This window comes from Equus asinus, chromosome 14, assembly GCF_041296235.1.
Source record: "Equus asinus isolate D_3611 breed Donkey chromosome 14, EquAss-T2T_v2, whole genome shotgun sequence".
NCBI classification, from domain to species: domain Eukaryota; kingdom Metazoa; phylum Chordata; class Mammalia; order Perissodactyla; family Equidae; genus Equus; species Equus asinus.
In genome coordinates this window covers 31,711,959-31,727,537 of record NC_091803.1, presented here as the reverse complement: position 1 = coordinate 31,727,537, position 15,579 = coordinate 31,711,959, and the positions used below count along the sequence as shown (strand labels likewise).

Sequence of the window (15,579 nt, the reverse complement as noted above, 5' to 3'; positions counted from 1 at the left end):
AAAGTGTTAATTCTACAAACTGATCAAAAACCACCCCCTCCCAGTATTTGAAAGTTCAGTTATTTTGATTTATCTCCAATTACTACTTTTGTGAATTTTTAATAAAATTTTAATTTAGTTTAAATTAATTTTAATTTATTCAGTCCCTCTTATGAAAGTTGGGAGATATTGACTAAAACAAAAAATGTTAAATTAAAAATTTACTGTTTAAATTCACAAAACAAAACTTCCCCTCCATTTCCTCTCTGCCCACCCCCTCAACTTGGATTTTCTTCCAGATCTGTTGCAAGAGCCCCTGTTGCCTGCTGCACAATCCTACCAAAAGCTGCAAAGCACCAAGATGAGTCATAAATTACAACTTAGACAATAACGACCAGAGCCAATGTTTGGTGAGGACTTAGTAAGCACCAGGCTCTGGGCAAGACCCATGACACCTACTATCTCTAATTCTTATGTACTAAACAACACTCCCTTGGGTGCAAGTACCAGAAACTCACTTCAAAGTAGCTTAATGGAAAAAGGGATATATGGGGGGAGGACAATGAGACATGCCAGGATGCTAGAAGAGGAGAGGCTGAGCCTGAAGGGTCTGGAACAGGAACCAGAAAGACACCAGGAATGGAGGCAGCTTCTGCATCTCCTCTGCTTTTCTCTGTATATCTGCTCCCTTCTTTCTCTCTGCAGACCTAGTTTCGCTCTTGACATGCGCTGAGCCAAACATGGCGGCCGCAGCTTTCCGGGGTTGATATTTTCCCTTTCCAGATGACCAGGCCAGACAACTAGAAGCCTAGTGGCCCAGTTTAAGTCAATTGTCTGTCACCAGGATACTGATCCAATGCTCTATGTCCAGGTCAGGGTTACAGACACCAAGGTGGCTGGAGTGGGATAGAACGAGGGCTTGGACAAGTACTCTTTGCAGGTGCCACAGTGAGACTGGAGGTGAGGATAGAAGTAAAATTTTTTACAAAGAGAATGTGAATGTGAGATATTGCAGAGGTAGAAACCAGAGATTAAAAGCTGATTAGACTCATAAAGAGAGGGACAGAGGGTGGAGGCAGAGCTCTCCTAAGCGCCCATCATACCTCATCATGGTTCTACATGGAAGGTAGGGATATTCCCACTTTACAGATGAGGAAACAGAGTTGCAGAGAAATGAAGTAACAGGATTCGAATTCAGGTCAGGCAGACCCCCAAACTCACATTCTCTTCCTTTTAGTGTTCCTGGCTCTCCCAGCAGATCTCCACCCTGATCCAAAATTTCTGAAGGACTCCCACCTCTAGCTAAACAATGTTGAAAACTAGACACTGTAGACCCTAAGTAATCTGGCTCCAACTAACCCCAATCTTCTTAAATTTACTTTTTGTACTTTATTTCTCACCTATGTGTCTAAATAAATCGTATTTAACTTTACTTCAATGTTTCCTCAGCTCCTGAAACTATTCCTTCTATCTTCAAGAATCTCCCCCATTCTTTGCCTGTAGACACTGTACCCATTTGTTAAATGCCCCAACGAAATGCCACCTGTTCCAGTGATGCTCCTGGACCACCTCTTCAGAAGGAATTTTTCCCTCTGCTATGCTCTCCCAGAACTTTCTTCAAACCTTTCTATCACGTCTCCCAACTTCTGCCTTATCATTTGAGTCCTGTTTTGTCTCCTCTATTATTAGTACCTACTCTCCATGAGAGTTGGGACTTTATCTTACTCTTCTTGTGTCCCCAACAGTACCTGACAAATGCCACGTACAAAATTCATGCTCAATATATGTATATTGAAAGAATTAACAAATGAATAAATGAGTTTCCCTAGAGGAGGGATCAGAATTAAAATGCTAGTAATTGGCTGGTATTTTTAATCTTAACTATAAAAATAAAATTCCTTCTCTCTTCACCTTCTAGACATTTTTCAAATACCCCATCACCCAATGCCTTGCTGCACCATCTGTATTTCGAATGATTCTGCAGCAGGATTTCACCAGGTATGGCGGAAGTGGCCGTAGCCGGTAATGACCATCTTTGGGTAGGATTTTAAGGAATCCAGTGCACCGTGGTCTGACTGTTTTAAACTCTGATTCTTTGAGGGTAGTGTGTGTGAGAGGAGGATGAGTGTTGGTGGTGGTTATCAGTTTAATTAGTTCATTAAACTGGGACTCAGAAATCCAAGTGAAACACTCAGTGAGGCTTGCATCATTGTGGGTTTATTCTTTATTAAACATTTTTATTGTGAAATAACAAACATACAGAACACATACATAAATTTACGGATTAATTATTGAAACTAAAACACCTGTATAACCAATCAGCCAAGTCACAAAAATAGAACATTACCAGCATCCTAGAGACCTCCTCACGCCTCTCCATCTCCCCTAAAGGAATCCAATATCTTGATTTTTATGGTATTTCCTTCCTTCTCTTCCCTTGTAGTTAACCTTGTAAGGAACTACTCCTAAACAAATTATTCTATTTTACTTACTTTTTAACTTTATTTGATTGCATCATTCTGTCATATCTGGCTTCTTTTTTCAATATTCTGTTTCTAAGATGTATCCCTGTTGCTGCAATTAATTTTAATTGCTGTATGATATTCCTTTTTATGAACATACCACCTTTTTAAAAATCAGTCCTACCATTAATGGACATTTGGGTAGTTTTAAGTTTGGACTTTTGGTGATTGATGCTGCGCTCAATTCTTGCACATGCACGCTGGGACATCTAAGCACACATTTCTGTAGTTTTTCCAGGAGACGAATTGCTAGGTCACACTGACACAGCCTGTAGGTCACATCCTACCACCCTATTTTCCGAAGTATTCAACCAATTTACACTTGCACTAGCAGGTGGGGGAATGGCCATTGTTTCACATGGTTGGCAATATTCATTATCATGAAGGTTTTAAATTTTTTTCCAGTCTGATGGATGTTTAGTGTTATTATAGTTTTGTTTTTGCATTTCCCTGTGTTTGTGGATTAATTTTTAGCTAAACTGAAATCTGCTCTTTGAACCTTATGGGCATTCATGTATCTTTTAGAGACTGTGAAATTGAAATGGCTACTTCCAAAATCAGAGCTAGCGTGTTTTAGACATAAGAGTTAAAATACCAAGGAGTTCCTTATGAAGCTAACTCTGAAACACAACTTGATTTTATTCATGAAGCCTCCATTTGGCTGGATTCTGTTTCCATCTGTATGTCAAAGCGCATCTTACAGCCACTTTTTGCAACATTCCTCAGATGATGACCTTTGTCAAAACCTAGTAAAAATCCACCCAGGGCATAACTAATGACTCCATCAGAGACTCTGCCACTTTATCTGCTTTGGATAAAACTCTAGAAGGATGAGGAAGAAGATATCCTCAATGAGACCAGGCCTCCTGTCGGTCACCCCTGACCCTGTATGTACCAGGAAAGAGTGACAAGTGTGGAAGGGTGAACCAGACATCTGCCACCTCTCTCATCCCCAAGAGCTGGCCCAGCTCAGCCCCATGCCAGCACTACTCAGACCTCAATTACTTGTCCCCATTTCCTTTAGGGAATCCATCATTATTTTGTGATTGTTTTTATAATGTTTCTGGAAAATTTCATGGGGAAAATGCAGGAGAGGATTTACATCACACAAGGTACCTAGCAAAGGGCTAGAATGTTCACAGCAGATCCTTCTGTTCTCTCCAAAATTCCTTCCCTCAGGGCTCTTACCAATGTCCCTCCTCCTCCTCTCTTTACCTCCACTCAGCCCAACCTTCCTTGATGTCCTGAGCAATTCATTTCCAACCCCTAACTTGCATTCTCCACTCAGGAATACAAAAGTCCTTCAGTTCACATAACCCCACTCTCCATAGAAGGCAGTACCATTCTATTACCATCCTAGCATGTCCTTGGGGCCCTATTCCTCACCCCTTTATGGTTTATAAAAATCTCTCTCTTAGCCACATAGAATGCTTCTGTAAGACAGCATCTGCTAAACATGTTTTTCACTTTCTTGTTACATCAATATCCAAATTTAAACTGAAACTCCCTGTTTTAACCTATTGGCCTCACCACCACCACCCACCCCCTGCCGGAAGAGTTGACAGGAAGTGAGTGACTTCCACTCACTCGATGGCCTTGACCATCAGTAAACTGCCCAGAAGGCAAGTAAGAAAGTGATGAAGCAGAAGCGTGAATGATCCAGATGACAACGCTGTGAGCTCTTAACACCCTGGGCCTGGAGCAGAGAGTCCAAGGCCTGACCTGAGGCTCTGTTGACATCTTGCCTTCTCCTAAGTCTCAGGTTCCCCACCCTGGAGCACACCTGTGCTGGCGGGGAGGCCCTGCTGCCTGAAGAGCAAGAGCAGTGGAGAAGACAGACAGGAGTTTTGCTCTACCAGGTATATGGACAGTCAGAAACGGTAAGTGGATGGTCCCTTCTGGGCCAGGCAGGATGCGCTCAGCCACGGAGCCCATCAGATGGGCTGAATCATACCACCAGTGTGTGCAGAAGCCCCACAGCATTGATGGAAGCCTGTGGGAGGCTCCAGGGGTCTAGGCTAATTTGCCCCAAATTGATCTGTGGAGAGACAATTCACAGCTCCTCGATTTGTCAGGAGACCAATGTGCTGAAAACTATTGGAGAAAAACTGAAAAAGGGGTCTAAGGACTTGGTTCCACAGTCCCTGTGATTATTAACTCAGAGGAGCCCGGGAGGGGTGAGGAGAGAGCAACGTCTCTCCAACAAGCCACCACTCACAAGTCTTGCTCACTTCACCATCCCATCCTAAGGCAGCAACCACAGGGGCAGGCAGAGCTGTCCCCAGAAGTTCATTTCTGGGTGTTTATGAGGACAGCACACAGGTTTGATTGTGGGACACTATCAGGAGTGGAGGAAGGAGCAGAGATCTTCTGTATACACCAAACACACATGTGCACAGACACACACACACACACACACACAGAGTGTGATCCCAAAGGGCATCACTGTGCAGCCAGGTGGGCAGGGCATCCAGAGAATCATGTGTGTCTTGAACCTCAAGGACTTTATCAATGACAGTGTGGGTGGGTATCTCTCTTCCAACACATTCCCCATCCATTTCTGAAGCTGGACAGAGCCACTTTCCCCACCTGCCCATCATCCCTTTGGCTGACAGAGGGATGACTGCCATCTCAGAATGTGTAGCAAAATGGCATTGAACCTTCCAGAGTCTTAGCTTCCCCATCTCTGAAATGGAAACCACAATGCCAGTCTTGCCGGGTTGTGGTCAAGTAACTGACAGGAAGTATATAAAGCTCTGGCCATAGTGTCCAACCCCTAGTATATGCTCACATTGCAGCTACTGTTGCCTTGCTGTTTTCAGGTAGGTGCTGTGCTAGATGCTGGGAGTGCAGAGATGGATGGGGCAATCTCTATTCTTAGAATGCTCGCTATCCACAGAGGGAACAGACAAACAAGAATAAATATAGTGTCCTGTTGGCTACAATAGAAGTATGGGGGGGAAATACTACAGAAGGAGAATCTCCCAATGACTTTTCTGGGGCCTGAGTAATAGCTAGTAGTAGTTATTTACTCAACTAACTTGGTGTGCACCTGGCACTGTGTGAAGGATTTCCCATGCACTCACAAGTACTCTGAGAGGTCAGTGTTGTAATTACCCCACTTAGAGGAGCAGGAAGAGTCAAGGGGGATTGATTGGCACACAGGCGGTGAGTGGTAGAGTCAAGAGTCAAACCCTGGTCTGACTGTAAATCAGTTAGCTTTAGAAAGAATGATATTTCAGAGAACCGTAAAGGAGGAATAGGGTTCATCAGGAGGATAAATGGGCGTGGGGCCATCAGGGCAGAGGGGACACCATGACAATCTGAATAATCTCAACGCAGCTCTGAGGAGTAGTTGAGGCAACATTCTATCACTGTTCAACAGCCCCATGGAAATGTTTGTTAAGTGGACTCGTCGTCTTCCCCTGGCAAATGGACACGTGCCTGGCAAACAGAAGGCACTCCAGACCCACATTCCATGCCCACAGCCCTGGGCTCAGCCGTTTGCTTCTTTCTTGGCCTCCCCCACTGGACCCTGTAGCCCCAGCACCTAGCACAGGCCCAACCCATGATGGGCACAGTGAATGTCTGCTGAATAGAGTTGGGTCAGTGCCTTGAGCCTAGAATCCAGATCTTCTAGCTTCCCCACAAGGGCTCTTTGTGCAGCGTCAAATGACATATGTGAGCAAAGATGTTGTGTGTGATTCTTGCCACTTTGTGATCAGCCTGGACTCTTTGGCCAACCCCAGTTCTCTTTCTTTTGTGAACAGGGAATAACTTGTGGCATTCTCCGGGGAATGAAGATCAAGCCGGGTTCCATGGGGAAGGCCATCCCACCCTTCGATATCCAGGTCTGATCCTAAAGGCATTATTGGCAGGGAGCATTGGACCGTTATGTGACACCAGTGGTGCCCACCAGTTGTCCTTCCTCCTCTCCTCCTGTTTTTCCCCCAGTTTCCTGTGGGTGTCTCATTTGAGAACTGTGGTATTCTGGGCATGAATGCAGCTCACCATGACAGCTAGAGCCCCACACAGTGGGTGGGAAAAGAGTACCTGGAGGTAGCACGGGCAGCTCTCTCCACCAGCTAGTGCTTTAGTTTTTCCTGACCCATGTTTTCTAACTTGAAGGCACTTTTGCTATGTCTATATATCCATGAGGCAAATAGACCCACGACTTGGCTTTTACCACTTGCTGATTTCAAAGACTTTTGACAGTTTTATTTTATTTTCCGACAGGGCTTCTCCCGCAGTTATCCCCACTGGTGTCACGTGTATAAGCCAGGAATGTTGGGGTGGAGCAGAAGTGTTGGGGGAACCCTGCAGCTTGGTATTCATAGGCCTCTTGCTCTAGATCATTGACGACAAGGGGAATGTCCTACCGCCCGACACCGAAGGAAACATTGGCATCAGGATCAAGCCCACCAAGCCCATAGGCCTCTTCATGTGCTACCAGGTAAGGGCACCCCATCTGCCCTCAGCCAGGCCCAGAGATCCCTGCAGGGAGCCGTGCAGGTGATAAGGGAGTGGACTCAACTCTGCATCCTGAGACTTCACCTCTTTATTCGCTCTAACTCAGTGAAGACTGTTCTAGTTAATCTCCAAGTTCATAGTGTGTCCCACTTTCCTTCTCTCCTAACTCATCTGGCACTTATGGGCTGACTGATGGGGTGGAAAGAAACCTGGCTTCAGAACCACCAGACTTGGGGTCCAATGATCTCCTGTGGTTAAGAATGCAGGCTTTGACTGGGTTCATATCCTGTCATCCCACTTACCAACAGGTGTGAACAGATCAGTTAACCTCACTGAGCCTCCAGGAGGTGCCATTATCTCCACTTTACAGAGAAAGAAACTGCAGATTGGAAGTGGTGTCTTCCCCATGTCAAGTAAATGGCAGGTCTAAGATTCAAACCAATGAGTTAGGGATTTTGACTCCAAACTCTACATGAGAAATCCAGGCAGTATAGGAAACTGCTATAGGCTATAAGGTATCCTGCTGAAACTCTTAATCAGATAAACCCTAGCCCTCTCAGAACAGTAGTGACCAGTAAGAGGAAATTTTAGCTCCAAAGATTGGCCATGGAAGGGTAGACAGACCCTGAAATCGATCTCACACTCCATTTCCTTTCTCCAAAGTCACAGCCACTGGAGGTCTCTTGGCATCACTGTTGCCCTCATGTGATGGCCTCAGTGGGGCTTCTTGTGGTACTATTCTTCAAATGCAAACATGCCAGCCTTAGCCTTAATCCTCAGCAGCACAACTTTAAGTTTGGATAAAAGAGAAAATAAACAGAGAGTTACATGTGGATAGATCAGTGGTTCCCAACCATGCCTGCACATTAGAATCATTTGAGGAGATTTTTAAAAAAAACATTAGTCCTTGGGGATGGCCTGGTGGCATAGTGGTTAACTTTGCGCACTCCGCTTTGGGGGACCAGGGTTCACCAGTTTGGATCTCCAGTGCAGACATACACACAGCTTAGCAAGCCATGCTGTGTCAGGCATCCCACATATAAAATGGAGGAAGATGGGCACAGATGTTAGCTCAGAGCCAATCTTCCTGAGCCAAAAGAGAAGGATTGGCGGCGGATGTTAGCTCAGGGCTAATCTTCCTCAAAAACAAAAATTAGTGCTTGGATCCAACCACAGAGATTCTGGTTAAATTGAACTGGGATGGTCCAGAGCCAATGATATTTTCTTTATTGGACATGGGATATTTTATTCTGCAAAAATTTCCTCACATATGCCCACATCTATGTCTCCCGTTTCACATGCTCTCATGACAACGAGATGATGTTACTATTCCATTGAGATTTGTTTGCTTTTCTCTTTTCTTTCTTTTTTTTTAAAGATTTTATGTTTTCCTTTTTCTCCTCAAAGCCCACCCGGTACATAGTTGTATATTCTTCGTTGTGGGTCCTTCTAGTTGTGGTATGTGGGATGCTGCCTCAGTGTGGTTTGATGAGCAGTGCTGTGTCCGCGCCCAGGATTCGAACCAATGAAACACTGGGCCGCCTGCAGCGGAGCGCACAAACTTAACCACTCGGCCATGGGGCCAGCCCCTTTTCTCTTTTCTTTTTATTGACATAAATATATATATAACACAAAACTTGCTGTTTTCACCATTTTGAGCATACAATTCAGTGGCACTGAGTGAATTCACAATATTGTGCAACCATCACCACTGTGCATCTGCAGAAAATTTCCACCATCCCAAACAGAAACTGCTATCCCATTAAACAAGAACTTCCCGCTCTCTCTCTCCCTAGCACCTGGAAACCTCTAATCTACTTTTTGTCTTTATGAATTTGCCTATTTTAGGTACCTCATATAAGGGGAATCATGCAACATTTGCCCTTTTGTGTCTGGCTTATTTCACTTAGCACAATGTTTTCAAGGTTCATCCTTGTTGTAACATGTAACAAAATATCATTCTTTTTTAAGGCTGAATAATATGACATTGTATGTATATAGCACATTTGGTATATTCAGTAATCTCTTGGACTTTTGATTATTTCTACTATTTGAGATCATACAGTAATTCTATCTTTAACTTTTTGAGGAACTGTTTCCCACAGTGGCTGCACCATTTTACATTCCCATCAGCAAAGGACAAGGGTTCCAACTTCTCCATATCTTCTCCAAGACGTGTTATTTTCTGGTTTTTTGATAATAGCCATCCTAATGAATGTGAAGTGGTATCTCAATGTGGCTTTAATTTGCATATCCCTAATGACTAGTGATGTTGTGCATCTTTTTGTGTTCTTATTGGCTATTTGTATATCTTCTCTGGAGAACTGTCTCTTCAAATCTTTTGCTCATTTTTGTGTGAGAAAAGATTAGCCCTGAGCTAACATCTGGCACCAATCCTCCTCTTTTTGCTGTGGAAGACTGGCTTTGAGCTAACATTCGTGCCCATCTTCCTCCACTTTATACGTGGGACACCTGCCACAGCATGGCTTGACAAGTGGTGCCATGTCCGCACCTGGGATCTGAACTGGTGAACCCCAGATGCTGAAGTGGAATGTGTGAACTTAACTGCTGTGCCACTGGGCTGGCCCCATTTTTTAATTGGATTGTTTGGTGTTTCTTTGTTCTGAGTTATAGAAGCTCTTTACAGTCGCACCCAACATAATGACGTTTTGGTCAGCAATGGACCACATATACAACAGTGGTCCTGTAAGATTAGTACCAGATAGCCTAGGTGTGTAGTAGACTATACTATCTAGGCTTGTGTAAGTAGTGCAGAGGAGGAAGAAATTTTTCTCTACTCTTTTAGGTTCTTCTGGCTGGTCTAAGAATTAAATTGACATAAGACAGATTAACAGGAAAGAAACAAACGAGAGTTTAATAACGTGTATACATGGAAGAAAACTAGGAAAACTGAGTAACTTACCAAAACGGCTAAAGCACTCACCTTAAATACCCTCCTCAGATGGATGAAACAAGTTGTTGGGGGTGGGGAGAGTCAGGGACTTCAAAGGGAAGGAAGGCAATTCACAGGCTGGTGAAAAAGAGCAAATGTTTGGAAAACAAGTGTGTTTGGCCACACTGAAACGGAAGAACACAGAGGGGAGCCCAACAAATAGGCTTTTTTATGTTCTTCTCTGCCTACCACATAGTTCATATTATGTTAAGGTGATAGCTTGCTTCCTGAGACAGGTTTTTTAATCTGAGGTCTTTTAGGCAGCTAAGAAGGAGGTAACAAGAAACACTTCTGTCTTTTATTTCTTAAAAATAATCAGTCTAAAACAATCTTCCTATAAAGAGGTACATTTTGGGGTGGCAAGTTTTGTTCCCCTTCAGTAAACTCTGATGTCTGCTCAATGACAAAAATCACCTAATGATGCATTTCTCAGAACATATACCCATTGGTAAGCGACACATGACTGTATGTAATCCTGGTACCTCTGGCCTTCAAGGTTTCTGATGAGAATCAGCTGATAATCTTATTGAGCATTCCTTGTGTGTGAATTCTCTTGCTGCCTTCAAGATTCTCTCTTTCTCTGGTTTCCGACAGTTTGATTATAATGTGTCTTGGTGTAGGTGTCTTAGGTTTATCCTGCTTGGACTTTTGTTTCTTGAATTTGTAGAGTCAAGTGTTTCATCTTATTTAGGAAGTTATGGGCATTATTTCTTCAAATAATATTTCTGCCCCTTTCTCTCTCTTCTCCCTTCTCTCATAATGCATATGTTGGTCTGCTTGATAGTGTCACAGAAGTCCATTAGGTTCTTTTCACTTTTCTTCATTCTTTCTTCTTTTTGCTCCTCAGGCTCAATAATTTCTATTGTTCTATCTTCAGTTCTCTGATCTTTCTTACATCAGTTCAAACATGTTGAAACCCACTAGTGAATTTTTCATTTCAGTTATTGTATTTTTCAGCTCCAGAATCTTTATTTAGTTCCTTTTTTACAATTTCTTTCTCTTTGTTACTATTCTCACTTTGTCCATATATCATTTTCCTGACTTCCTTTAGTTTTGTCCATTTCTTTTTCTGAGCTATTTGACCATATTTAACACATTTGATTAAATTATTTGCCTAGTAGGTCTGAGGTCTGGGCTTTCTCAGGGATGGTTTCTGTCAATCAATTTTATTCCTTTGAATGAGCCACATTTCCCCTTTCTTTGTATGCCTTGTGATTTTTTTAGTTGAAAGCTGAGCCTTTCACTACTATAATGTGTAACTCTGGAAATCAGATTCTCCCACTTCTGCAGGGGTTGAAGTTTCTGATTTTGGGGTTTGTTTTTGTTTTGACTGTTGATGGCTATAGTAGCTCTTTCTTTTGAGATTTTTTCCAAATTCGTTTTGCAAAGACTATTGTTTGTCATGTGTGATCACTGAAGTGTCTGTTCCTTTAGCTTATATTCAGTTACTGTTTTTTTGTTTTGTTTTGTTTTCAGTTTATTAGAAACAGCTTTATTACAAGTCCTAGTCACTTCACTATATGCATTACAAGAATCAGTATCATCTCCATTTATTGAAAAAAGTGTCCTGAACTCAGTTTGCAAGCACCTTTGTTAGAAACGTCTTTATTGCGTCTTGTTAAACCCTTCCCTGCATGCAGTACAGAATGGGTAGCATTACATTCACTGAAAGAGCACTTTCCTGAATGCAGTTTTCATATAGCTTGTTAGAAACTTTGCTATTACAAGTCTTGGTAAACGCTGCATATATTACAAAATAATTATTGCTAGCATTCAAAAAAGAACACTTCTCAAAGCAGCTTGCAAGTAGCTTCTTTTTTCTTCATATCTATTTACTTTATTTCCTTTTTTTACTGAGGTAATATTTGTTTATAACTATAAATTTCAGGTGTACATCATTATATTTCGATTTCTGTGTGGACTACATCATGTTCACTACCCAAAGACTAATTGTCAGCCATCATCGTACACATGTGCCCTACCACCTCTTTTGCCCTCCTCCCTCTCCCCTCCCCTCTGGTAACCACCAATTTAATCTCCATGTCTATGTGTTTGTTGTTGTTTTTATCTTCTACTTATGAGTGAAATTGTATGGTATTTGACTTTCTCCATCTGACTTATTTTGCTTAGCATGATACCCTCAAGGTCCATGCATATTGCTGCAAATGGTAAGATTTCATCTTTTTTATAGCAGAGTAGTATTCTACTGTGTATATATATCCACATCTTCTTTATCCATTCATCAGTTGATGAGCACTTAGGTTGTTTCCAAGTCTTGGCTCTTGTGAATAATGCTGCAATGAACATAGGGGTGCATATATCTTTACACATTCGTGGTTTCGTGTTCTTTGGATAAATACCCAGAAGTGGAATATCTGGATCATATGGTAGTTCTAGTCTTAATTTTTTGAGGTATCTCCATACTCCATAGTGACTGCACAAGTTTACATTCCCACCTGCAGTGTATGAGAGTTCCCTTTCCCCCACATCTTCTCCAACACTTTTTATTTCTTGTCTTGTTAATTATATAGCCATTCTGATGGGCATGAGGTGGTATCTCATTGTGGTTTTGATTTGCTTTTCCCTAATAATTAGTGATGTTGAACACCTTTTCATATGCCTATTAACCATCTGTGTATCTTCTTTGTAAAAATGTCTCTTCATATATTTTGCCCATTTTCTAATTGGGTTGTTTGTTTCTTTGTTGTTGAGATGTATGAGTTCTTTATATATTTTGGATATTAACCCCTTATCAGATGTATGGTTTGCAAATATCTTCTCCAAATTGTTAGGTTGTCTTTTCATTTTGTTGATGATTTCCTTTGCTGTGCAGAAATTTTTAGTCTGATGTAGTCCCATTTGTTTATTTTTTCTTTTGTTCCCCTTGCCTGGTAAGACACAGTATTTGAAAAGATGCTGCTAAGACCAGTGTCAAAGAGCATACTGCCTATGTTTTCCTCTAGAAGTTTTATGGTTTCAGGTCTTACATTCAAGTCTTTACTCCACTTTGAGTTAATTTTTGTGTATGGTGTAAGATAATGGTCTACTTTCATTCTTTTGCATGTGGCTGTCCAGTTTTCCCAACACCATTTATTGAAGAGACTTTTCTTTCTCTACTGTATGTTCTTGGCTCCTTCATTGAAAATGAACTGTCCATAGATATGTGGGTTTATTTCCAGGCTCTCGATTCTGTTCCACTGATCTCTGTGTCTGTTTTTGTGCCAGTACAATGCAGTTTTGAATACTATAGCTTTGTAGTATATTTTGAAATCAGGGAGTGTGATGCCTCTAGCTTTGTTCTTTTTTCTCAGGATATTTTGGCTATATGGGGTCTTTTATTGTTCCATAAAAATTTTAGGATTCTTTGTTCTATTTCTATGGAAAATGTCATTGGGACTTTAACATGGTTTGCACTGAGTCTGTTGATTGCTTTAGTAAGTATGGACATTTTGACTATGTCAGTTCTTCCAATCCAAGAACATGAAATATCTCTCCATTTCTTCATGTCTTCTTCGATTTCTCTCAATGATATTTTCTGGTTTTCTGTGTATAGGTCTTTCGCCTCTTTAGTTAAATTTATTCGTAGGTGTTTTATTCTTTTTGTTGTGATTGTAAACGGGCTTGTATTCTTAATTTCTCTTTCTGCTATTTCATTGTTAGTGTGTAAAAATGCAACTGATTTTTCTATGTTGATTTTGTACTTTGCAAGTTTACTGTATTCATTTATTATTTCTAATAGTTTTTTGGTGGATTCTTTAGAGTTTTCTATATATAAAATCATGTCATCTCAAATAGTGACAGTTTTACTTCTTCTTTTCCAATTGGGATTCCTTTTATTTCTTTTTCTTGCCTGATTGCTCTGGCTAGGACTTCCAGTGCTCAATACTATGTTAAATAAGAATGGTGCAAGTGAGTATCCTTGTCTGCTTCATGTTCCTTAAGGGATAGCGTTCAGTTTTTCACCATTGAGTATGATTTTAGCTGTGAGTTTGTCATATGTGGCCTTTCTCATGTTAAGGTACTTTCCTTCTACACCCATTTTATTCAGAGTTTTCATCATAAATGGATGCTTTATCTCGTTGAATGCTTTCTCTGTATCTATTGAGATGATCATGTGATTTTCATTCTTCATTTTGTTAATGTGGTGTATCATGTTGATTGATCTGTGGTTCTTGAATAATCCCTGCATTCCTGGAATAAATCCCACTTGATCATGGTGTATGATCTTTTTTTAAAGATTTTTTTTTCCTCCCCAAAGCCCCCCATTACATAGTTGTATATTCTTTGTTATGGGTCCTTCTAGTTGTGGCATGTGGGACGCTGCCTCAGCGTGGCTTGATGAGCAGTGCCATGTCCGTGCCCAGGATTCAAACCAATGAAACACTGGGCCGCCTGCAGCGGATCACACGAACTTAACCACTCGGCCATGGGGCCAGCCCCGGTGTATGATCTTTTTAATGTATTGTTGTCTTCAATTGGCTAGTATTTTGTTGAGGACTTTTGCATCGATGTTCATCAGCGATATTGGCCTGTAATTTTCTTTCTTGTGTGTTGTCCTTGTCTGGTTTTGGTATCAGGGTAATGTTGGCCTCGTAGAATGAGTTAGGATGCTTCCTTTCCTCTTCAATTTTTTGGAAGAGTTTGAGAAGGACAGGTATTAAGTCTTCTTGATTGTTTGGTAGAACTTGCCAGGGAAGCCATCTGGTCCTGCACTTTTGTTTTTTGGGAAGTTTTTGATTACCGTTTCCATCTCCTTACTGGTAATTGGTCTATTCAAATTCTCTATTTCTTCTTGATTCAGTTTTGGAAGGTTGTATTTTTCTAGGAACTTATCCATTTCTTCTAGATTGTCCAATTTGTTGGCATATACCTTTTTGTGGTATTCTCTTATGATCCTTTGTATTTCTGAGATGTCCATTGTAATTTCTCCTCTTTCACTTCTGATTTTATTTATTTGAGTGTTCTCTTTTTTTCTTGGTGAGTCTAACTAAAGGTTTGTCAATTTTGTTTATCTTTTCAAAGAACCAGCTCTTAGTTTCATTGATTTTTTCTTTTTTTTCATTTTGGTCTCTATTTCATTTATTTCCCTTCTGATTTTTGTTATTTCCTTCCTTATACTGATTTTGGGCTCTGTTTGTTCTTCTTTTTCTAGTTCCTTTAGGTGCACTTTAGAGTATTTATTTGAGATTTTGCTTGTTTTTTGAGGTAGGCCTGTATTACTGTAAACTTCCCTCTTACTACCACTTTTGCTGCATCCAATAAATTTTGGTATGTCATATTTTCATTTTCATTTGTCTCCAGGTATTTTTTTGATTCCTTCTTTTGTGTCTTCATTGGCCCAATAGTTGTTCAGTAGCATTTTGTTTAATCTCCACATATTTGTGACTTTTCTAGTTTTCTTCTTGTAGTTGATTTATAGTTTCATATGACTGTGATCAGAAAAGATATTTGGTAGTCTTTCAATCTTCTTGTATTTATTGAGACTTGTTTTGCGGCCTACCATGTGATCTATCCTAGAGAATGTTCCATGTGCCTTTGAAAAGAATGTGTATTCTGTGGTTTTTGGATGGAGTGTTCTGCATATGTCTACTAAGTCCATCTGGTTTAATTTGTCATTTAAGGCCATTATTTCTCTATTGAGCTTCTGTTTGGATG

At 41.0% G+C, this 15,579-nt stretch overlaps 2 protein-coding genes across 7 annotated transcripts in view; one reads left to right on the top strand and one right to left on the bottom strand.

Annotated features, from left to right (window-relative positions):
• Positions 1-15,579, bottom strand: part of LOC106841728 (protein disulfide-isomerase-like protein of the testis) — a 91,320-nt gene that overhangs the window by 44,521 nt on the left and 31,220 nt on the right. Inside the window, exons 2-3 of one of the 4 annotated variants that reach the window (XR_011494246.1) lie at positions 9,916-10,002; positions 6,961-7,759 (exon numbers count right to left, since the gene is read on the bottom strand). The exons of 2 other annotated variants lie outside the window; for them this stretch is intronic. The gene's annotated coding sequence lies outside the window, so the exon portion shown is untranslated. Of the gene's footprint in view, positions 1-6,960; positions 10,003-15,579 lie in introns of those variants that run through there. One more of the 4 variants, XR_011494245.1, reaches the window with a different exon arrangement.
• The window catches only part of LOC106841738 (acyl-coenzyme A synthetase ACSM1, mitochondrial-like), a 43,588-nt gene that overhangs the window by 17,546 nt on the left and 10,463 nt on the right, over positions 1-15,579 (top strand). For all 3 annotated transcript variants that reach the window (XM_014857886.3, XM_044747341.2, XM_044747342.2), the window contains exons 7-10: positions 1,898-1,977; positions 4,258-4,381; positions 6,272-6,352; positions 6,853-6,954. In XM_014857886.3, coding sequence (XP_014713372.2) covers positions 1,898-1,977; positions 4,258-4,381; positions 6,272-6,352; positions 6,853-6,954 — 387 coding nt within the window. The remainder of the gene's footprint in view (positions 1-1,897; positions 1,978-4,257; positions 4,382-6,271; positions 6,353-6,852; positions 6,955-15,579) is intronic.